General features: G+C 44.2%; 1 protein-coding gene across 2 annotated transcripts in view; it reads left to right on the top strand.

Annotated features, from left to right (window-relative positions):
* Positions 1-25032, top strand: part of nkain1 (sodium/potassium transporting ATPase interacting 1) — an 891479-nt gene that overhangs the window by 362846 nt on the left and 503601 nt on the right. Inside the window, exon 2 of one of the 2 annotated variants that reach the window (XM_063035498.1) lies at positions 6017-6120. The exons of the other annotated variant lie outside the window; for it this stretch is intronic. Coding sequence (XP_062891568.1) covers positions 6017-6120 — 104 coding nt within the window. The remainder of the gene's footprint in view (positions 1-6016; positions 6121-25032) is intronic. 2 annotated transcript variants of the gene reach the window in all.

The raw sequence follows: 25032 nt of genomic DNA, 5'->3' as shown, positions 1-25032 counted from the left end.
ACCCTTAACCAGGACTTGTACCATCTTTGCATGTCACACTTGTTTATGGTCTTGTTTCTCTCACTTTCTCAAGCTGCCTGAACTGCTTCCCCTTGTCTCTTCCACCGCTGCCTGTAAGAAATTTGGACGCACTCCCTGTGACCGCGTGGATTCCCCCTAGGTGCTCTGGTTTCCTTCCACAGTCCAAAGGCATGTGGGTTGATGGGTTAATTGGTTGTCGTAAATCGTCCCGTAATTAGGCATGGATTAAATCGAGGGATTGCTGGGTGGTGTGGCTGGAAGGGCCAGAAGGGTCTATTCCACGTAGTATTTAACTAATTAATTAATTCCCAATTTAGGATTAATGAAGTGCCTTGGCCTGAAGTGTCGACGGTTTATTCTCCTCCATATATTGCTGCCTGACTTGCTGTGTTCCTCCAGCATTTTTAGTATGTTGATTGGAGGATGTTTCTCTGGATGATAGTAACCTATTGCAAAATGAATATGACATAAATCTCCAGTACTTGATCACATTCTTACTGTAGACATTTTGAGCTATCTAAGTGTCTCCCCAATATGAACCTGATGCCCTTTAGTTCTGTGGACTTCTGCCATTGATATTGCTCCTCCACATTGTCTTGCTTGATCATTGGCCTTGCTCCTCTCGCTCTCTCATGCTTTCTGAACTGCATCCTCTTGCCTCTTTCCAGTGAGCTGTTCGGATGTGAGTCCTGACTTCATTTTTGTCACAGCTATTGTCCATCCAATTCTGTGCTCCAAGCTGGTCAGGTGTCTACTGAAGCATGTTCGCAATGCATCAGTAGCCTTCTGGCGTGAATCTTTTGGCAGAATATGCCGCTGTGCGATCCTTGAATAGAAGATTAGTTGAACAATGCATCATGGCTCAACTTCAGCAAACTTGTCTTTTCAAAGCTTCCTTGAAAATGCTCATAGACCTGTTGGCTGCTCCAGTAGAGGCTGGACAGAGGACAGGAGATAATGAATTCCCCATGTAATGCAATTAGTCAGATGTAACCCAACATATAGTCCTTTGTCTGAAACCTTTTCTGCAGGTATGTACAGATATAGGGGTGCAAAATTGATCTCGTTTCACAAATTGTGTAATCTGTTTGTGGTCTTGAACAAACATACTGAACTTGAGTTCTTTCAGAATGAACAGTGATGCAGATCAGACAGTTGACAAATAGAATTCAAAGTGGACGTCCTCAAATGGTCAAGTTAGATACCTCCATGTGATCTCATTCCATGATTTTGCCACACTAAACACTTGGGAGGGAGGAGAAGATGGCAGTGCGACGCAGCGCGCGCGGCCGTTCCGAATGAATATCGATTATGTGTAACTAGAGGTGCCGTGCACAATCCGGATTTGATGGGGACAGCCGTGAGAAGCGCAGAGGAACATCTAGAGTAACTTCTGAAATGCCTACTTTGCTGCCGCTGCTACTGTGTGATCGAGAATCTCCGGAGACGAAGGCCCCAAATCCTCAGCTTTGCGTATCGCCTGTTGACGGGGCCGGGGTCGAAGCGCTCGGCAGAGATAGTGCTTGGTGCATCAGCGTCGGAGAGCTGATCGGAAGCTCGGCATTTTCGGACGGACTTGGAATCGGATTGTGGTCGGGTGCTTCCGGGATGCTGCATCGGCAAGTTGGCGGCGCCGGAGGTTTACCGTCTGCGTGAGATGATGGGACTTTCTAGAGACTTTGAGATTTTTACTGTGCCATGGTCTGTTCTTATCAAATTACGGTATTGCTTTGCACTGTTGTAACTATATGTTATAATTATGTGGTTTTTGTTAGTTTTTAAGTCGGTTTGTCATGCGTTTTCGTGATATCATTCTGGAAGAACATTTTTATCATTTCTTAATGCCTGCATTACTAAATTACAATAAAAGGGGACTGTGTGTCCTCATAATCATAATAATAACCCTGCAGATCCTTGTTAACACTTTGTTATCAGAGTATGTGTGCAGAATACAACTCTGAGATTTGTCTTCTCCAGATAGCCATAAAATACAGGTAAACCGTAGAAGAAAAGAAAAATCAGCAAAAACACGTAATCCACAAACAGCCCCCCAACCCCACCCTCACACAAAAACTGACGGATCACCCAAACTCCCCAGCTCATCAATCCGCAATGAAAAAGAATGGGCGAGAACACAAAAAAAACATAGAACTGAAAAAAGCCCAATAGTAACTACAGTTAGTTTGAACTCCAGTCCAATCCATGATTTCAGAATTTCAATAACATCTCCAAGAACATCAGGACCCTTCACCCCCTCCAAGGGCAGCGACTCAAACCCGGGGTGAACTTCCGAGAACTGCTCACTCTCCTCTGCATTTTTGCCTCAGTGTTTCAAACTTCCTTGACACTTCAATCGGCGGGAAACATGGACGATCATGGCCCATCGTCTCACCTCTGAGTTTCTTCTCACGGTGGCTCGTACTCGCATTTCTGTCCTGGAGTTTTTTCAGGGACAGCAGAGCACTAGCTCACCCGATCGAACTGCAGACTGCAACTCACAGGCTCCGACAGTTAAACGAAAACAAAATTAAGACAAAAATAATAAGTAGAAGACGCAGAAAAGCTGAAATGATTGACTATCTGAAAGATGTCACTAGAGGATTCGTTGTCCGCTGACGCCTTCTTGACCAGAAGCTCCAAGTATGTTGGCTGCCTGGGAAAGCAGCTAACATATTCAAGGATCCCTCCCACCCTAGAATTTTTTCACTTCTCTGCTCTTCTGTCAGACAGAAGATGTAAAAGCTTGAGAGGTCCTAACAGCAGACTCATGGATAGCTTTTACCCCACTGATATCTTTTTCCAGAGTGGACCTCTCAAATACGAGTTGGTGAATTTTTGATTTCTCAGGCTACCTAATCATGGCCTTTCTACTTTATCTGTCTGCCTGCCCTGCACTTTCTCTGAAACTGCAACACTATATTCTGCATTTTACTCCTTCAATGGTAAATACCGTAGGGTACGACCTGCCTGGACAGTATGCAGAAAAAAAGCTTTTCATTGTTTTTTATACTTGTGACAATAATAAGCCAATGTGAGTGTATTCATCCAGTTCCAGCACACTGGAGATTACCACTCTTCAGATATCCTCGGTCGGCAGACACTTTGTAAAATGTTCACGTTGGGGCACCGAACTTCAGACCTTCGAATCGTTGAAAAAGTGCTTGTAGACCTGTTTGAGAAGGGTCTTGGCCCAAAACATCGACCGATTATTCATTTCCATAGGCGCTGCCTGACCTGCTGAGTTCCTCCAGCATTCATTCTCTTAAATAAATGAGGGTAACTACACTCATTTGCCCTGTCATTGAGATGCTTCGACAACCAACCATCTCTTTCCTTTTCTCCTATTGTCCACCCTCCTCTCCTATTCAGATTCTTTCTTCTCCATCCCTTGACCTTTCCCACCTGGCTTCTCTTGCAGCCTCCTCTACATTGGTGAGACCGGTTGCAAATTGGGGCACCGCCTCATTGAGCACCTCTGCAGCCTCCGCCACAGGTGGGACTTCCCGGTGGCAAAACATTTTAAACCTGATTCCCATTCACTTTCCGACATGTCAGTCCATGGCTCCTTGTGCTAAGAAGAGGCCTCTCTCAGGGTGGAGGAGCACCATCTTATATTCCATCTGGGTACCTGATGGCATGAGTATTGATTTCTCCTTCCAGTGACCAAATTCCATTCCCCACCCTCTATTCTGCACTCTGACCTTTTATTGTTTCTCACCTCCCTATCACCTCCCCCTGGGTCATCTCCTCTTTCCCTTTCTCCTGCGGTCCACTCTCCTCTCCTATCAGGTTCCTTCCTCTCCAGCCCTTTACCTTTCCCATCCACCTGGCTTCACTCATCACCTTCTAGCAGCTCTTTCCCCTCCCCCCTCCCCCCACCTTTTTATTCTGGCATCTCCCCCCTTCCCTCTCAGTCCTGAGGAAAGGTCTCAGCTCTTCTTCCAGCATTTGGATTGACAGCATCTGTGGATTTTCCTGTGTTTGTGATCTCATGCTTACGACTCTTTATCTCATTATCTCAAGTTTATTTATTTATTGTTACTTACTTATACTTGTGTAATGCCCTGGTTAAGGTTTCTACAGCTATGCTGTGAGGTATTTTATTTCAGCAGTTTTCTGTAAAAGCATTGTGTCCTGCTGTTAAGAGAGCTTTGGCTTTGGCTAAAGGAGCCATGATGTCCAATTTAGGAATGGTGAGTCAGCCAATTTTAACTTTCCACCTAGTGGAAGATTCAGGAGAGCTGGGTGGGATCAGATTTCTGAATGACAGTAGTCTGCTCTGGGGTCTTTTGGCGGGAGCTGTGAAGCTGGGGACAAGGGAAGATGCTGCAGAATGCCGTTGGAAGGAGCAACCCCATTGTAAGAAGTGCTTTGTGCAGATGAATGTCTGCAAGGAGGAAGGGCCAATAATCTGGAGAGAGCCAGTTCGTTCAAGATGGTCTTCAGGGGACGTTCAGAATATGATAGTGAATCAAACGATACTGCCCCACACTACTACAGAAACGAGCTCCAACGTTTATCTGCACATTGGACTGGCTTAACTGTAATGGGCCCTTTTTTTTGTAACTGTCTGCTAAAGTTGAGAGTTTGGTAAATATACTTCCTTTATAATTTATGCTAGTGTACAATCTGTCATTTCAGGGCTACCAAAAACTGTATGGGCAGTATTTACATGGAATTCACTACAACCTGTTTTCCTTAATTGGAACATCCTAACTTTTTACTTGACTGAACCCCAAACCACACTGACCCTAGACATTCCTTTGCTTATGAAAGGTGGCCTTCTCCCCGCCGAGTCACACAGCTGTCAGCAGAGTTAGCTAACGAGCCAAGTTTGTTACAAGCCCCAGTGACAGGGTTACATTTCCATTGGCACAGTTCGTTGTTAAAATAAAAATAATTCATCAAATTGCTTTGAGAGTAACTGTGCTTCCTGTCAGTGATAAATAGCTGAAATTTCTGCGATACCTAAGTTTATACATGCAAAAAACAGCCATGGTTCAAAGTTTGAAGTTCAAAGTACATTTATTATCAAAGTCCGCACTCTAGTTGACCTTTCAATGATCCTGATATAGTTACTATTCTATAGATTTGCTGAGAATGCCCACAGAAAAATGAATCTCAGGGTGGTATATGGTGACATATATATACTTTGATAATAATATTTACTTTTACCTTTGTGGGTGTGCGTAACTTTGATTTCCATCATCTGCAGAATCTCTTGTTTCTTTGTTTGAGATCAGTAATTTTCTGCGCTCTCTCAGTGATTTCTGTAGCGGAGACGGGAAAGGTTATCACCCACTAACCACAAAATGAAGGCTTGTTCTTGCTCCCTGTCCCACAATATGCATAAGGTGATCTTGGTAATACATCCACAGTTCCATTTAGTTCCCTAGACTGGTACTGAATTCTATAGTTGTACTGAATAATGTCTGCCCAATTGATCTTGAGGTTTATTATCTAATCCTTGCTGAGCAGTTGGTTGCTCACTCTAGTTCATCATGATTATTGGCTTTAATCATGTGTGTTTCTTACGACCTAGTGTGTTCGGTAATTCATTAAATTGCTTTGAGAGTAACTGTGCTTCCTGTCAGTGATAAATGGCTGAATTTTCTGCTATACCTAAGTTTATACATGAAACGAACAACCCATGGTTCAAAGTTTGAAACTCAAAGTAATTTATTATCAAAGTATGTATACATTATGCACAGCAGCAGCGTGGCAGCGTAGTGGATAGCACAGCGGTTTACAGTACAGGAGCCCCGGGTTCAATTCCCACCACGTCCCGTGACTGCATGGGTTTCCTCTCACAGACCAAAGGTGGGCCAGTTGGTAGGTTAATTGGTCAATGTAACTTGTCCCATGATTGGACTAGCATTAAATTGGGGGTTGCTGGGCAGCGCGGATCAAAGGGCTGGAAGGGCCTATTCTGAGCTGTATCTCAATAAATAAATAAAATACATATTATATGACCTTGAAATTTGTCTCCTGACAGGCAGCCACAGAACTGAGAAGCCCAGAAGAACCCATAAAAAACAACGAACATCCAATGTGCCGAGAGACAGGAAAAAAAAAACACAAATCGTGCAAGCAATAAGAGTAAGCAAATAGTGTTTAGAATGAAGATAAGTTTTCATCAAGGAGCTGCCTTGAGCAGGCCCCAGCCTCAATTCAGCACATAGCGGAGAAAACGTTGGTTATATCTATATTCCCCTCTGCTACTCAGGGGCATTTTCATCATTTTCGACAGCAATATTGTGAAGACTCTATGTCTGTGTTTTCCAATTGCCTCACTGTGAGTGGATCACTTTACCAGCGCAGCTGTAGTTGTGTATTTACGAGTTTCGTTTTCTCTCCCTTCTTTAGACACCCAAAGCACGTAGCCGCCACTGAGGAGCAGATCAGTGCTGTATGTCTGTTATTGCTTCTGCAACTATAATGTAGTAGGTCCGCTTGTTGTTTGATTCCTTCAACTGGACTTTGTCACCTTCTGCTATCCCAAAGAGCTGTGGGTTGAAAAAAGGATCCTCCAATTTCTGTTTGACAGCAAATGAAATCAGTGTTGGTTTTCTGTGGTACTGCCTGCGTTATTATGTATGTACATAATAAAGAACCTCAGTTCCCAGAGTGCAGTGGGGCTGTTCGTCCCGGAACTGGAAGTGACAATCGTGACCTGGGGTCAAGCTGAATGCATGAACTGTCCACACTCAATCATGTGGAGCTAGAGCCATTAATGTAAATAAATCTGTATTAGTTTTTACCCATGCTGTTTCATTTTATTAAGAACAAAATAGCACTACCAGATTGGGATTGGTTTTGTTTGTCTGTTGTTCCTTTTTGCGCCTTGTGGCGCATCAGGCGGCATTTTTCCCATTTCCGTAGCAGTTGACTGTGGTTTTTTTTAATGAAAGAAGTTGCTAGCTCGACACTCAACCCAGCACAGATGGGAAGCATGCAAGGAGCCAGCCGGATTTGATCTCGGGAACATTTGCCTCAAATTCCAGTGCTGATGCCACTGCACCACCGGCCAGCTTATTGGGATTGGTGTTGGGTTATTACTGTCACATGTACCAAGATACAGTGAAAAGCTTGTCTCGCATACTGTGTGTACAGGTCAAATCATTACACAGTGCATTGTGCTAGAATAAGGTAAAACAGAACAATGTAGAATAAAGTGCAAATGCTCCCAAAAAATATGTGCAGTGCAGGTGAAAACAATGAAGTGCAAGCTCGTAACCAGGTGAGGTCAAGAGGTACAAAGGTCAGAGTTCAAATATGTATACTTTATCCAACCTTGAGATCTGTCTCCTTACAGACAGGCACAAAACCAAGAAACATACATCAAAGTTGCTGGTGAACGCAGTGTGATTTAGGGGTTTTGTCCCTTCTGCCCGAATGGGAGAGTGGACAAGATGGAAGGCCTAGGCTGGGTGGGGCCTTTGATTATTCTGCTTGCTTTACTGAGGCAGGGAGAAGTATAGTCAGATTCAGAGGAGGGGGAGGCTGATCCCTGTGATGTGCTAAGCTGTGTCGGTAGCTCTCTGCGGCTTCTTGCAATTATGTGCAGCACAGTTACCCTACCAAGCTGTCATGCATCCAGGTAGAACATTTTATATGGTGCTATGATAAAAATTGGTAATAGTCGACAGGGGCGTGCTGAATTTCTTCAGCCGCTCCAGAAAGTGAGCATTTCTGGCCATGACATCAATGTGGATGGACCAGATTGGACCAAACCAGTGTTCATTGGGTCTCAGACGTAATCTCTGCCAATAGAATGGCCTACTCTCTTACGATGTTTTCATTAGGGTCCTAAATATCTAAAAGTATTAATTTCAGGAGAGGACATTTTCATTCCCCCCAAATGTGAAGAATTCACACAATTGGTTGTTGTCACGGTGTGCTCTTGGAGGGCTAGACCCAGGTATAGAGGAATAGCAGGTTTTCTCTGTCACGGAGGTTGCTGGCACCAACTCAATACAGGAGCTGTGGACGGCAGGCTCGTGATTTGACCCAGGAGCAGCTTGTGGCAGGCTCCCGACCCGACCCAGGAGCAGCGGACAGCAAGCTCCTGTCTTGACCCAGGAGCAGTGGACAGCAGGCTCCTGACTCAACCCAAATTCTGTGGGTGGCTGGCTTGTGATTCAACTCAGGAGCTGTGGTCGGCAGGCTCCTGACTCGACCCAGCAGTGGAGGAATGGCTGGCGTTCTCTGTCCTCGAGGGTCACTCGCACCAACTCAACCAACTCAACCCAGGATCTCCGGATGCCAGGCTCTTGACTCGACCCAGAGGCGGGGGATCGGCAGGCTCATGATGAGGAGAGGGAAACAAGAGGTTGGACAGAGCCTCAAAGGAGCGACTGAGCAACATCGCGAGACAATTCATTCTCTCCAACACAATGACCCACTAAGGCACTGAATGGGAGTCCTTTTTAAATACAGTAATCACGGAATGCAGGGAAACCCGTGCCAGTCACAGTTGACGAGATTAAACCAAAAGCATGAGGGCTTAATGGCTCTAGTTAAGATAATGCTTAGTAAATCAGATGGTCAAGAACCCTAAAGCTCAATGCTCTACAGCAAGCTGCAGAGGCCACAAGGCTTATGGCAGTTCTATGTGCACATTGGCACCAATCGCATGGTTAGAAAGGGTGAAGGAGCCCTGTGCGGTGAGTATAGGGAGTTCGGAAAGGGGCTGAAGAGCAGGACCTCCAAGGTAGTAATTTCTGCATGACTCCCAGATTACTCCCATGTGCTAATCAGGGCAGGAATAGAATGATGGCAAAGATAAACAAGTGGCTGAGGAAGAGGTGCAAGGGGACAGGGTTTCCAATTTCTGAGATCTCTTCCGGGGAAGGTATGACCTGCACAAAAAGGATCGGTTATATCTGAACCCAAGGGGGACCAATATCCTTGCAGATAGGTTTGCTCGAGCTTTTGGGGAGGGTTTAAACTAATTTGGCAGTGGGGTGGGAACCGGAGTGATAGGGCCGGGGGGTGTGGGGGAGGTGGGGAGCAGCTGGTGTACAACTCGATGCGGTGTGTAGTAAGACTGCGAGGGCATGTAGATGACAGGGCAAAGTTGCAGTCAGTGGGGTGAGATGAAGTGTAACATGAGGCAAAATTGAAAAGTGTGATGAAGACAGGGCTGAAGGTGTTACATTTGAATGCCTGCAGTGTACAGAATAAGGCAGATGATCTTGTAGTGCAGTTAGAGATTGGCAGGTATGATGTTGTAGCTATCACTGTGTCGAGGCTGAAAGAAGATCATAGTTGGGAGCTTAACCTCCAAGGATACATATAACCTTATAACAATTACAGCACGGAAACAGGCCATCTCGGCCCTTCTAGTCCGTGCTGAACTCTTAACTCTCACCTAGTCCCACCGACCTGCACTAAGCCCATAACCCTCCATTCCCTTCCTGTCCATATAGCTGTCCAATTTAACTTTAAATAACAACATCGAACTTGCCTCAACCACTTCTGCTGGAAACTCGTTCCACACAGCTACCACTCTCTGAGTAAAGAAGTTCCCCCTCATGTTACCCCTAAACTTTTGCCTTTTAACTCTCAACTTATTTCCTCTTATTTGAATCTCCCCCACTCTGAATGGAAAAAGCCTATCCACGTCAACTCTATCAATCCCCCTCATAATTTTAAATACCTCTATCAAGTTCCAAAGAATAAAGACCCAACTTGTTCAACCTTTCTCTGTAACTTAGGTGATGAAACCCAGGTAACATTCTAGTAAATCTTCTCTGTACTCTCTCTGTTTTGTTGACATCTTTCCTATAATTCGGTGACCAAAACTGTACACAATACTCCAAATATGGCCTTACCAATGCCTTGTACAATTTCAACATTACATCCCAACTCCTATACTCAATGCTCTGATTTATAAAGGACAGCATACCAAAAGCTATCTTCACCATCCTATCCACATGAGATTCCACCTCCAGGGAACAATGCACCATTATTCCTAGATCCCTCTGTTCTACTGCATTGTTCAATGCCCTACCATTTACTATGTATGTCTTATTTTTATTAGTCCTACCAAAATGTAGCACCTCACATTTATCAGCATTAAACTTCATCTGCCATCTTTCAGCCCACTCTTCTAACTGGCCTAAATTTCTCTGCAAGCTTTGAAAACTTACTTCATTATCCACAACTACACCTATCTTAGTATCATCTGCATACTTACCCATCCAATTTACCACCCCATCATCCAGATCAATAATGTATTTTGTATTGAAAGGACAGGCAGGTCGGCAGAGGAGGTAGGGAGACTCTGTTGGTAATAAATGAAATCAGATCCTCAGAATGAGGTGACGTAGGATCAGCAGATGTAGGATCCTTGACGGCAGAGTTCAGAAACTGCCAGGGTAAAAAGAGACTGTTGGGAATTATATACAGCCTCCAAACAGTAGCCAGGATGTGGGATATAAATTTCAATGGGATGTAGAAAATCATGTAATAGGGGCAGTGTTACTAGAGTCATGGAGGGATTTCAATATGCAGGTAGATTGGAAAAATCAGGTTGGTGCTGGATCCCAAGAGAGAGAATTTGTAGAATGCCAGAGATGGCTTTTTAGAGCAAATTGCGAATTAGCCCACTAGGGAAAGGGTATTCTGGATTGGGTGGTTTATAATGAGTCAAATTTCATTGGGGAGCTTAAGGTAAAGGAACCCTTAGGAGGAAATAATCGTAATATGATAGAATTCACCCTGCAGTTTGAGAGGGAGAAGGTAAAGTCAGATGGATCAGTGTTACAGTGGAGTAAAGGGAGTTACAGAGGCATTCGAGAGGAGCTGGCCGAAGTTGATTCCAAGGGGACACCAGCAGGGTTGCCAGCAGAACAGCAATGGGTGGAGCTTCTGGGGGCAATTTGGAAGCTGCAGGAAAGATATATCCCAAAGACAGAGAAGTATTCTAAAAGAATGATGAGGCAACTGTGGGTGACAAAGGAAGTCAAAGATAATATAAAAGCAAAAAAGAGGACATATAATAGAGCAAAAATTAGTGAGAAGTTAAAGGATTAGGAAGCTTGTAAAAACCAACAAAGGCAACCAAAAAAACATAAAAGAGAGAAAAAATGAAATATTAAGGTAGCTCACCAAAAATTATCAAGTAGGATACCAAAAGATTTTTCAGATTCATAAAGAGTAAAAGAGGTGATTGTGGATATTGGACCACTGGAAGATGATACTGGAGAGGTAGTAATGGGGGACATGGAAATGGTGGATGAACTTGTGCATTTAATATTTCAGTAATATTTGAGTAACATTGTAAATTTATTGTTTGATTAAGCATTGTTTGTCTAAGTAATTCATTATGGGTTATATGTAAAAGTACGGGAATGGCATACGTCATCATGCCACCACATCATGTGTGTGTGTCGCTAAAGTAAAGAATGAAGTAGACTCTTTCTTCCCAGCTCCATGTTTTTCTTTCAATTAGGTCAAGATGCATTCTATATTGTGTTGGAGTTTATAGCTAAGCAGCAAGGAGCATTGTGTACTTAGTATTTCAGTAATACTAAAGTTCAAAGTAGATTTATTATCAAAGTAAATTCTGTAAATGTCATCATATAACATCCTGAGAGTTGTTTTCATGTGGAAAAAAAATCTAAGAACCATAATGGAATCAATGAAAGGCCACGTCCAACAGGCTGGACAAACAACCAACATGCAAAAGACAACAAACTGAGCAAATTCAAATGAGAAAGTAAAATAATAATAACAAATAATAAATAATACTTCCTTGACAGGAGTACTGATAGTGGTATACTAAATTATGTGAGGTATAGATAGGGTAAATGCAAGCAGGCTTTTTCCACTGAGGTTGGGTGGGACTACAAACAGAGGTCATAGGTTAAAGGCGAAAAGTTTAAGGGGAACATGAGGAGAAACTTTTTCACTCAGAGGGTTGTGAGAGTGTGGAATGAGCTTCCAGTGCAAGTGGTGAATGCAAGCTCGAATTCAATGTTTAAGATAAGTTTAGATAGGTACATGGATGGTAGGGGTATGGTGTGCAGGTCAATGGGAGCAGGCTGTTTAAAATAGTTCAGCACAGACTAGGTGGGCTGAAGGGCCTGTTTCTGTGTGTACTTTTCTATGACTCTATGAATCCAAATAAATAAGCAATAAATATCAAGAATGTGAGATGAAGAGTCCTTGAAAGTGAGTCTGTAGGTTGTAGGAACAGGTCAGTGATGAGGCGTGAGGTTGAGTGAATTTATCCCCTCTGGTTCAAGAGCCTGATAGTTGAGGAGCAATAACTGTTCCTGAACCTAGTGGTGTGAGTCCTGAGGCTCCCGTAGCTTCTTCCTGATGGCAGCAGTGGGTAACATTGTACATATCTTGTTTGATTAAGTATTGTTTGTTTGTTTAAGTAGCTCATTGCAGGTTATATATAAAAGTATGTGAATGGCATGCGTCATTATGCCACCATGTCACGTGTGTGTCCTGCTAAAGTAGAGGATAAAGTAAACACGTTATTCCCAGTGCCATGTTTTTTATTTCTATTAGTTTTATGTTTTGGAGTTACAAAACATAACAGAATTGAGTAAATATTATGTGTCAGTGTTCACTGTGGAAGACACCAGTATGCCAGAAATTTGACAGTCTCAGGGGGCAGAACTGAGTGTAACTGCGCTTACTAAGGAGAAAGTACTTGGGAAGCTGAAAGGTGGGAAGGTAGATAAGTCACCTTGACCAGATGGACTGCACTCCGGGGTCCTGAAAGAGGTAGCTGAAAAGATTGTAGAGGAATTAGTAACGATCTTTCACAAATCACTAGGTTCTCGTATGGTTCCGGAGGACTGGAAAACTGTAAATGCCACTCTACATTTCAAGAAGGGAGGGAGGTTGAAAAAAGGAAATCATAGGACAGTTAGCCAGACTTCAGTGGTTGGGAAGATGTTGGAGTTGTTTGTTATGGATGAGGTCTTAGGGTACTTGGAGGCACATAATAAAATTGGCCAAATGGTTTCCTTAAGGGGAAATCTTGCCTGAAAAATCTGTTGGAATTCTTCGAGGAATTAACAGGCAGGTTAGACCACAGAGTCAGTGGATGTTACTTGGGTCTTCAGAGGCCTTTGACAAGGTGATGCACCTGAGGCTGCTTAACAAGGTAAGAATCCATGGTATTACAGGAAAGAAACTAGCACAGATAGAGTGTTGGCTAATTGGCTGGAGGCTAAGGGTCGAAATAAAGGGAGCCCAGGCTGGTTGGCTGCCGATGACTAGTGGTGTTCCACGGTGGTCAGTATTGAAACCGCTTCTTTCTACGTTATATGTCAATGATTTGGATGACGGAATTGATGGCTTTGTGGTCAGCTTTGCAGGTGATGCAAAGATCGGGGCAGGTAGTGTTGAGGACTGTTTACTAAATGGGGAGAAAATTCGAAAATCAGAGGTGCAAAGGGACTTGGGAGTTGTCGTGCGGGATTCCGTAAAGGTTAACATGCAGGTTGAGTTGCTGGTGAGGAAAACAAATGGAATGTTTGGATTATTTTGATGAGATTGGAATATAAGAACAAGAATGTGATGCTGAGGTTTTATAAGGAATTGGTCAGATGGCACTTGCAGTTTCGTGACCAGATATAGGAGCAGAATTAAACCATTTAGCTCACTGAGTCCGCTCCACTATTACATCATGGCTGATCCATTTCCCTCTCAGCCACAGTCTCCTACCTTCTCCCCGTAACCTTTCTTGCCCTTCAGTTTTGAGCCTCATGTCTAAGAAAAGATGTGCTGGCATTGGAGAGGGTCCAGAGAAGATTCACGAGAATGATTCTGGGAATGATAGGATTAACATATGAGGAACGTTTGATGGTTCTGGACCTGTACTAGCTTGAATTTAGAAGAATGAGTATGGGGGGGGTGTAGGGGACTCTCACTGAAACATATTGGGGAGGAGGAGAAGATGGCAATGCAATGGCAGCGCACGTGGCCTCTGCGGTGATGAATATCTGTTATCTGTCAAGTAGGGGACCGTGCACAATTCTGATTTGATGGAGACGGACGTGAGAGTACGGAGGAACATCTGGAAAACTTCTGAAATGCCCGCTTCACTGCAGCTGCTACTGTGTGGTAACCAGAATCTCCGGAGCAGAAGGCCCCGAAATACTCAGCTTTGCTTGTTTCAGCAGCTGGGGCGAGGTCGAAGGCGCTCGGCAGAGGATGGCGCTCGGGAGGCTGTATTGGAGGGGCTGGTCGGAGGCTTGAAGTTTTCGGACGGATGAACTCAGTGTCGGCTGTGGTCGGCTGCTTCCAAGGCATCGGCAAGTTGATGGTGCCTGGAGATTTATGGCAGAGAGTTTCTCCCTTTTGCCGCCTGCTATCGGGGACTCGGAAGTCGATCGACTCGGGGACTTTTGAGACTTTTTTTACCCTGCCCATGGTTTGTTCTTCATCAAATTATAGTATTGCTTTGCACTGCTGTAACTATATGTTATAATTATGTGGTTCTGTCAGTGTTAGTCTTTGGTTTGTCCTGTTTTCTGTGATATCACTCTGGAGAAACATTGTATCATTTCTTAATGCATGTATGCATTTCGAAATGACAATAAAAGAGGACTGAGTGTTCTCATAATCTAATCTAAAATACTGAAAGGCCTAGACAAAGTGAAGGTGGAGAAGATGTTTCCTATGGTGGGGGACTCTAAGACCAGAGGGCACAGGCTCAGAATAGAGGGACATCCAGACAGAATGGAAATGAGGAGGAATTTATAGTCATAGTCATAGTCATACTGTATTGATCCCGGGGGAAATTGGTTTTTGTTACAGTTGCACCATAAATAATAAATAGTAATAAACCATAAATAGTTAAATAGTAAAAATTAAATTATGCCAGGAAATAAGTCCAGGACCAGCCTATTGGCTCAGGGTGTCTCACCCTCCAAGGGAGGAGTTGTAAAGTTTGATGGTCGCAGGCAGGAATGACTTCCTATGACGCTCTGTGTTGCATCTCGGTGGAATGAGTCTCTGGCTGAATGTACTCCTGTGTCCACCCAGTACATTATGTAGTGGATGGGAGACATTGTCCAAGATGGCAGCCAGAGGGTGGTGAATCTGTGGAATTCACTGACATGTATGGCTGTGAAGCCCAAGTCATTGAGAATAATTAAAGCAGAGGTTGATAGGCTCTTGGTTAGTCAGGGGTGACGGCAAGAGTGTGGGGTTCAGAGAGATAATAAATCGGCCTTGATGAAATGGCGGAGCAGACTTGATAGGCCAAGTGGCCTAATTCTGCTCCTACGTCTTGTGGTCTTATGTTTTACTGATTGCATACCTACTGGTACATAAGCTGTCATTTTGTCCCAGCTACGCTTCTTTTTCACTGTGTTCTCATATGGTGTCGTCATTAACTCCCTGACTGCTGGACAATTGTCTCAGACTGCCCCTGTAATTGCCATTGTCTGACTAGTAGATACTGTTTTACGGACTCACTGCGCGTCAATAAAACTTCGCCATCCCAGCCACTTTCTCTCACTCATCCTCGGTGTTTCAAGGCCTTGTGTTCCCGGATATTCGTCACTGATTGCCAGCAAGTTCTCCGGAGAACTTTGTCAAAGTGCCTTTTTTATTTGTTTCTTTGAACCCGATGGAGGTTCTCAGCAGGTCAGGTAGGTTGTACATTCCTTGGAGATGCCAGAAGCTCCACAACACGTGTTAACTTCTGCACCCGAAGAAGGGTCTCGGCCCAAAACATCAACTGCTTATTCTTTTCTATAGATGCTGCCTGACCTGTTGAGTTCCTCCTGCATTTTGTGTCTTTTGCTATGCGTTAACTTTTTATTAAAATCTAACAATAACTATGGTCGGGTCCTTACATGACGTCTGGCATTTTGTCATTACAGCCTCTGCGCCGAGACTCAGCTCCCACCGCTACGCAAAAAAACTGTGTTTTATATATTTCTCTTTCAAAGCCCTTGGGATCTCTCAACGGAATTGTGAGCATTGTCCCAGTTATAATGCAGGTACACATGGCAGGCAATTCCCTCACGGTGAGGTCCCTCAAATACCAGAATGAGAATCAGAATCAGGTTTAATATGACTGGCATGTGTTGTGAAATTTGTCGTTATGTGGCAGCAGTACAATGCAGTACAAAATAATAAATACTGTAAATACAGTAACTGTAAATTACAGTAAGTGTGTGTGTATATATATATGTGTGTGTATGTGTGTGTTAAAATAAATAAGTAATGCAAAAAGAGAAAAAAAAGTCGTGAGAAAGTGTTCATGGGTTCAATGTTCACCTCTGTCTCGGGATACTGACGGACTTTTACCACTGTACCACTGAGAGCATACTCACCAACTGCATCTCAGTGTGGTATGGCAATTGTCCCGTATTGGACCGCAACGCACTCCAGCAGGTGGTGAAAACTGCCCAGCGGATTATCGGCACCCAATTGCCCACCATTGAGAACATCTACCATAAACGCTGCCTGGGCAGGGGGAAAAGCATTATCATGGATGCATCTCACCTTAACCATGGACTTTTTACTCTCCTCCCATCTGGTAGGCGCTACAGGAGCCTCCGCTCCCGCACCAGCAGGCTCAGGAAGAGCTTCTTCCCTGAGGCTGTGACCCTGCTGAACCTCACATCACAGCGCTAAGCAGTATTGCACCCATATTGTACTGTCTCAGTACTTTTATATTTGTGTGCTGTAGCACTTACTTTTTATTCACAGTTATTTTGTAAATAATATCATTCTTTTGCACTTCTGGTCAGATGCTAATTGCATTTCATTGGCTTTGTATCTGTACTTGGCACAATGACAATAATATTGAATCTAAACTGATCTAATATAATCTAATGTCCATTCAGAAATCGGATGGCAGAGGGGAAGAAGCTGTTCCTGAATCTTGAGTGTGTGCCTTCAGGCTCTCATACCTCCTCCCTGATGGCAGCACTGAGAAGAGGGCATGTCCTGGTGTTCTTAATGATGGATGTTTCATATGACTAATTTATACACATTTATACCGTAATACTCAGCCTCCCAGCTGTAGTAGACAGGTTTCTAAATTTTTGGCAACCCCATAGTTCAGACAAATTTAGTTATTTCTGCCTTGAACCCTGACAAGTTCTCTTCTCCAGTTATGTAGATCTCAGTCAGAGACCTGATGTCTGCAAATCAGCTGGAGGCTGGACGCCCAGAGCTGGCCTGTCCTGGGGTTGGGGGCCGTTCTGTGCGTATGAGTGGGAAGGTGGACGGGAGGGGCGAAAGGAGCTTGTTTTGTGGGTTTTTTTTCCAGGTTCTGCTGTTCTGTTGTTGCTTGTCTTGTTCTGCTGTGCATTGTGGGTAGGCTGTGTTGGCGCTGGGATGTCTAGCGACACTTGCGGCACGTCCTTAGGTTGTGTTGTTGTTAGCACCAGCGACACGTTTCGCTGGCATGTTTCAACGTGCATGTGATAAATAAATGAATCTGAATCTGAACATTCAATACCTGTCAAACTATTTGTTTTCATTATCAAGCCCCTCTCAATGCTCCACCCCCTTTCTGGCAGAGGTCACTCAGCATTATGTGTCATGTCTATATGACGTCATCATCATGTGCCCTGTCGTATGACATGGACAGTCATGGATGGCCATGATGGTTCTTGGCAAATTTTTCCACGGAAGTGGTTTGCCATTGCCTTCTTCTGGGCAGTGTCTTCACAAGATGGGTGACCCCAGCCATCTTCAATTCCCTTCAGAGATTGTCAGCTGTCACGTAACCAGGACTTGTGATATGCACCAGCTGCTCATAGGACCATCCACCACCTGCTCCCATGGTTTCACATGATCCTGATCGTGGGGCTAAGCAGCTGCTACACTTTGCCCAAGGATCACCTGCAGGCTAGTGGAGGAAGGAGCGCCTTACACCTCCTTTGATAGAGACGTATCTCTGTCCCGCCACCCGAGTGGGGTGGAGAGCTGACTAACCAGCTGGCAAACTTTGGCTCTTCATGAAAGCTTGTAAGTTTATTTTTTTGTTATCGATTCTTTAGACACACAAAGTACATTGCCACTACGAAGTGGTGTATGTCTGTTATAGCATCTGCAACCATTTATTTCTTGTGGAGCATGAAGAAAGCTCACCTCTGTCCCAGGATACTGACAGACTTTTACCGCTGTACCACTGAGAGGGGTCCATAGACCTCAGGTTGGGAGAGAGAGCCTGAGAGAGCCAGTGTATTTCAGTCAGAGCACTTGTTGCTGGCAAAGATTTCACTGTCAGTTTATAACGGAACTGGATCTACCTTAATTAATCTCTGATTGTGTGGACTCCCAAAACGAATTCAAAATGAAGTATTTGCTCCCTCTTCCCACTTTTCCCACTTGTTTATTCCTGCAAAACAAAGGCAAGTCAGAAGACTACCAGACAATCTGGCCTAGCCGGGTAGTATCAAATGCCAATCTGTACACCATTTCATTCCTTTCTCTGTGGCGCCGAGGCTGTGAACTGATCCAGCTGCTGTGCGTTTCTGCCCTGCTGGTGTGACGAACTAAGACCTAGGCTTGCGGCCTACTCCGGCTGCTCCAGGAGTGGATATGGGGACTCAGGCTGGTTCAGAATGCTGTTGTCTTGCTTCTACTGTTTGCATGATTTGTGATTTTTTTTTCCTTCTCACTTTCTCTGTGCAGTCCTTTTCTGGTCTTATTTTAAATTGGGTTATTCCGGTTCCTTGCTTTGTGGCTGCCTGTAAGCAGACAAATCTCAAAGTTGTATAACTTATACATTCTTTGATAATAAATGTGCTTAGAATCTTTGAATCATTCAGTGACACATATTTCCATCACTGAGATACACCATGCATAATATCATCTTCCTGCCGCCAAAAGTTCTTTCATGTTTAGTGAATTGAGGATTAAGATTAATGTCCCAAGTGCTTTCACAGAAACATGATCAAACGAAGGGATTTTGGAATACAGGTCCGTAATTCATTGAAAGTGGCTTCACAGGTAAATAGGGTTGTAAAGAAAGCTTTTGGCACGTTGACCTTCATAAATCAAAGTACTGAGTACAGATTTGATGTTATGGTGAAGTTGTACAAGACTTTGGTGAGGCCTAATTTGGAGTATTGTGTGCAGCTTTGGTCACCTACCTACAGAAAAGATGTAAATAAGTTTGAAAGAGTACAGACCAAATTTACAAGAATGTTGCTGGATCTGCAGGATTTGAGTTATATGGAAATATTGAATAGCCTAGGACTTTATTCCTTGGAACGTAGAAGATTGAGAGGAGATTTTATAGAGGTATACAAAATTAAGAGGGGTATAGATCGGGCAAATGCAAGCAGGCTTTTCCATTTAGATTGGGTTTGACTACAACTAGAGGTTAAGGATGAAAGGTGAAAAGTTTAAGTGGAACATGAGGGAAACTTCTTCATTCGGAGGGTCGTGAGAGTGTAGAATGAGCTGCCCGCACAAGTGGTGGGCAAGCGAGCTCGATTTTTTTTTTGGCGTGTGCCTGCATGCGTGCGAGTGTACGTGTGTGCGAGTCTGTGTGTGTGCGAGTCTGTGTGTGTGTGAGTCTGTGTGTGTGTGAGTCTGTGTGTGCGTGCAAGGCGCGAAGAGAGAGCGAGAGGGAGACTGTGTGGCGAGCCACTCCCCACACAGACATTTTCGCAGTATTTTCCCTTTTTTTAACGAGGTCGAGTTGCAATCTCGACACTCAACCCGGCACGGATGGAAAGCGTACTCAATGGTGGACCTGACCAGTTTCGAACTCGGGAACTTCCGCACTTGGGTCCGGCGCCGATGTCGTTGCACCACCAGCCGGCCCTCGATTTCAACGTTTAAGAAAAGTTTGAATAGGTACATGAATGGTAGAGGTATGGAGGGCTATGATCCTGGTGCAGGTCGACGGGGGTAGGCAGATTAAATGGTTCATCTCATAATCTTTCTGTGCTATGCTCTTCTATGACTCTATAAAGTTTGACAGTGCGATGGTAAGAGAGATGTTTGATTGATTTTTGGATGTTTGCGGAATCACATGATCGAAGTTTAGTACTGGAAGGTGGCATTGAGCAATCTCAGCCCTAGGGAAACAGATACCATGGAACCAATGGCCTTCGTTTGTTACTAGGCTGAAAGCTGGGCCTAATCCATTGGTATTAAGGAGTATGTTAAAGGAGGAGAGTTTGCTGATGGAATTACAAAGCGTAGGAACTTGGACAAGCTACAACAATTGTTCATCCCAGTTTGGCAAAAGAATAAATCAAGGAAGGTAGTGCACCCGTGGCTGACAAGAGAAATTAGGGATAGTATCAATTCCAAAGAAGAAGCATACAAATTAGCCAGAAAAAGTGGCTCACCTGAGGACTGGGAGAAATTCAGAGTTCAGCAGAGGAGGACAAAGGGCTTAATTAGGAAGGGGAAAAAAGATTATGAGAGAAAACTGGCAGGGAACATAAAAACTGACTGTAAAAGTTTTTATAGATATGTAAAAAGGAAAAGACTGGTAAAGACAAATGTAAGTCCCCTACAGACAGAAACAGGTGAATTGATTATGGGGAGCAAGGACATGGCAGACCAATTGACTAATTACTTTGGTTCTGTCTTCACTAAGGAGGACATAAGTAATCTTCCAGAAATAGTAGGGGACAGAGGGTCCAGTGAGATGGAGGAACTGAGCGAAATACATGTTAGTAGGGAAGTGGTGTTGGGTAAATTGAAGGGATTAAAGGCAGATAAATCCCCAGGGCCAGATGGTCTGCATCCCAGAGTGCTTAAGGAAGTAGCCCAAGAAATAGTGGATGCATTAGTGATAATTTTTCAAAACTCGTTAGATTCTGGACTAGTTCCTGAGGACTGGAGGGTGGCTAATGTAACCCCACTTTTTAAAAAAGGAGGGAGAGAGAAACCGGGGAATTATAGACCGGTTAGCCTAATGTCGGTGGTGGGGAAACTGCTGGAGTCAGTTATCAAAGATGTGATAACAGCACATTTGGAAAGCGGTGAAATCATCGGACAAAGTCAGCATGGATTTGTGAAAGGAAAATCATGTCTGACGAATCTCATAGAATTTTTTGAGGATGTAACTAGTAGAGTGGATAGGGGAGAACCAGTGGATGTGGTATATTTGGATTTTCAAAAGGCTTTTGACAAGGTCCCATACAGGAGATTAGTGTGCAAACTTAAAGCATACAGTATTGGGGGTAAGGTATTGATGTGGATAGAAAAATTTGGTTGGCAGACAGGAAGCAAAGAGTGGGAATAAACGGGACCTTTTCAGAATGGCAGGCAGTGACTAGTGGGGTACCGCAAGGCTCAGTGCTGGGACCCCAGCTGTTTACAATATATATTAATGACTTGGATGAGGGAATTAAATGCAGCATCTCCAAGTTTGCGGATGACACGAAGCTGGGCGGCAGTATTAGCTGTGAGGAGGATGCTAAGAGGATGCAGGGTGACTTGGATAGGTTGGGTGAGTGGGCAAATTCATGGCAGATGCAATTTAATGTGGATAAATGTGAAGTTATCCACTTTGGTGGCAAAAATAGGAAAACAGATTATTATCTGAATGGTGGCCGATTAGGAAAAGCGGAGGTGCAACGAGACCTGGGTTTCATTATACACCAGTCATTGAAAGTGGGCATGCAGGTACAGCAGGCGGTGAAAAAGGCGAATGGTATGCTGGCATTTATAGCGAGAGGATTCAAGTACAGGAGCAGGGAGGTACTACTGCAGTTGTACAAGGCCTTGGTGAGACCACACCTGGAGTATTGTGTGCAGTTTTGGTCCCCTAATCTGAGGAAAGACATCCTTGCCGTAGAGGGAGTACAAAGAAGGTTCACCAGATTGATTCCTGGGGTGGCAGGACTTTCATATGAAGAAAGACTGGATGAACTGGGCTTGTACTCGTTGGAATTTAGAAGATTGAGGGGGGATCTGATTGAAACGTATAAAATCCTAAAGGGATTGGACAGGCTAGATGCAGGAAGATTGTTCCCGATGTTGGGGAAGTCCAGAACGAGGGGTCACAGTTTGAGGATAAAGGGGAAGCCTTTTAGGACCGAGATTAGGAAAAACTTCTTCACACAGAGAGTGGTGAATCTGTGGAATTCTCTGCCACAGGAAACAGTTGAGGCCAGTTCATTGGCTATATTTAAGAGGGAGTTAGATATGGCCCTTGTGGCTACGGGGATCAGGGGGTATGGAGGGAAGGCTGGTGCAGGGTTCTGAGTTGGATAATCAGCCATGATCATAATAAATGGCGGTGCAGGCTCGAAGGGCCGAATGGCCTACTCCTGCACCTATTTTCTATGTTTCTATGTTTCTATAACCACCGTAGATAATTGCTACATGCCAAAGGCCGGTGGAGTATCACACAGAATGCAAAAGGAATTTGGGGAGGAAATGGTTACAGATTTGGCAAATGGCAGGATTAAATAAAAAGATGATGAATTTAGAATTGCAAGTAATTCTCCAAAGAGCAGACCTTTAAGAAGTTAATGAATTGATGGTGAGCCTTAATACTTGTCCTCCATTTTTCATTTTCAAATGCAATGAATGAGATTGTTAGAACAAGCTTTTATAACAATCTAATTAAATATATTTGCAACTGAGTAATGAAGGACCCAGAGATTTTATGCTACCATCACTATTGGTGGGAAATTCTGGAAACTAAGGAATCACTAATAGAATTTGTCTTGTGAAACTTTCTGATGAGACTTGAAACCTTTTCAAATCTCCCAGAAATATTCTTTGTGCCTTACTCTTGTCAGTCCCCAGAAGCATAGACTTCAATGGGCTCGATGCTTGCTTTAGTCAAGATTAATTATTAAATCTGATGATTTCTTAAGTCTTATTCATTCTGCAGTTTTTCTTTTCAGATACAAGTTTGCCAGGTTTATACCATCAAAGGGCCTTTGGCTCACATTTACCCTTTTGATAGAATGATCTGGGAATTTTCCTGCGGGGTTTACTCTGTGATGAAGGAGTTGATCAAAAGGGTAATATATTTTTTAAAAGGCTTCTCCAGTCCCTGCCATTCCCTAAACCCCCCTCAAGACTTTATTTTGTTTTAGTTTTTGCTCCAGCTTTTCTCTCAATTATTTTCAGTCATTAGATTTTGGTGTTACAGCAACAAGTGACAGATTTTTGCAGCACATGCATATATCTAAAATAAGTACTTTGGAAGTGTTTGCATTTAACAGATTACACATTTCACAAGGATTATTTAGGTATGCAAAGCCAAAAAAATCCATTCGGCCCCTCTAAAGTACTTCAACATTGCTGGGCACCCGTTAGTACAGTTTAACTAATTTAGAAATGAATGTATTTATGAACAAATCACACACAAAATTAGTTTTCTACGGACTAGATCGTGTTTGCAATCATTTTGTGGTTGTCTGCTCTAAAGTGCTTCAGCTTTGCTGGACGTCTACGCCACAGTTCAACTCATCATCATCATCATTATGCGCCATGTCGTATGACATCATCATTATGTGCCGTGTTGTGTGACATGGGCGATCCAGGTCTCTCCTTGACCATGATTGTTCTTGGCAAATGTTTCTACGGAAGTGGCTTGCCATCGCCTACTTCTGGGCAGTGTCTTTACAAGACGGGAAACCCCAGCCATTATCAATACTCGTCAGAGATTGTCTGCCTGGCATCAGTGGTTGCATAACCAGGATTTGTGATGTGCACCAGCTGCTCATGTGACCATCCACCATCTACTCCCATGGCTTCAAGTGACCTTGATCGGAGAGGTCGGGGGCTAAGTAGGTACCACACCTTGCCCAAGGGTGACCTGCAGGCTACCAGAAGGAAAGAGCGCCTCACACCTCTTTCAGTAGAGATGTAAGAGACCCTTCATCTGGACTCATGTTATGTTGAATATCCATTTCCCTCATCAGATGATGCCTGAGATTCGGAGATGAGTTCCTCCAAAGATTGCCTTTTTTGCTCCAAATTCCAGCTTCTGTGTGAGAATCAACGATCTCTCACCAGACGATGATACTTGACTCACGGCATCTCCAGAGTGACCTTTCAAGGGCGAACCTGTATGCGGAGAAATCACTGTGATCCACATTTGGAGATGTTGCGAAGTCTGTCAGGCTGACCAGCGGCACCTTGCAAAGGCGGGGAGTCTCATCCGGCACAGGGGATGATCAGTTCACGGAACCGTGTTGGGGTGTGTGACCCAGTTGCGTTTTCCCTCACCAATGGCCGAAGCCTGGAGACTGGAGGTTGAAGACAAGAGGCTGGAGGCCTGTCTGTGTATGTGGGTGGGAAGGAGGGAAGGGAATTGTTTTCCTTTTGTTGTTTTGTTGCTTGTCGTGTTCTGTGTTGCGGGCAAGCTATGTTAGAGCCAGAGCGTGTGGCAGCACTTGTAAGTGTGTTGGCTGTTACTGTAAACAACGTATCTCACGAACAAGGGAAAATCTGCAGATGCTCAAAATCTGAGCAACACACACAAAATGCTGGAGGAGCTCAGCAGGCTCAAGAGGAACCCTATCCCTGGTAGGGGGCAGGAGGATGGGGTAAGAGCAGACGTGAGTGAAATGGAAGAGGTGCGGTTGAGGACAGTGATGATGGTGGAGGAGGGGAAGCCCCATTTCTTTGAAAAAGGAGGACACCTGCTTTGTTCTAGAATGAAAAGCCTCATCCTGAGAGCAGATGCGGCGGAGACGGAGGAATTGAAAGAAGGGGATGGCATTTTTACAAGAAGCAGGATGGGTCGAGGTAGAGTCCAGGCACGTGAAGAACTCTATCCCTGGTATCAACGTATCTCACTGTATGTTTCAATGTATATGTGGTAAGGCGGGCAGACAGGGCTCGTCAGCCGTAGTCGGCAGCTCATCTAGGAGAAGGAAAACTCAAACATCCACTGCCTTGCGGCGATACCCACTCATGGGGCAGGCTTTGGGAGTAAACCCCAAGGGAAAAATCCGGAGCTGGAGCCCCTAAGGCAGTCCTACATTGAGTTCATCGCTGACTGACAACTCCTGCGATGCTGCTGGTACCAAACCGTATCGGTCTCGGCCGTCCCTTTGGGTTCATCAGATGCGA

Source organism: Mobula hypostoma, chromosome 28, assembly GCF_963921235.1.
Source record: "Mobula hypostoma chromosome 28, sMobHyp1.1, whole genome shotgun sequence".
Lineage (NCBI taxonomy): Eukaryota > Metazoa > Chordata > Chondrichthyes > Myliobatiformes > Myliobatidae > Mobula > Mobula hypostoma.
Note: the sequence above shows the minus strand (reverse complement) of the source record. Positions and strands in the feature narration are given on the sequence as shown.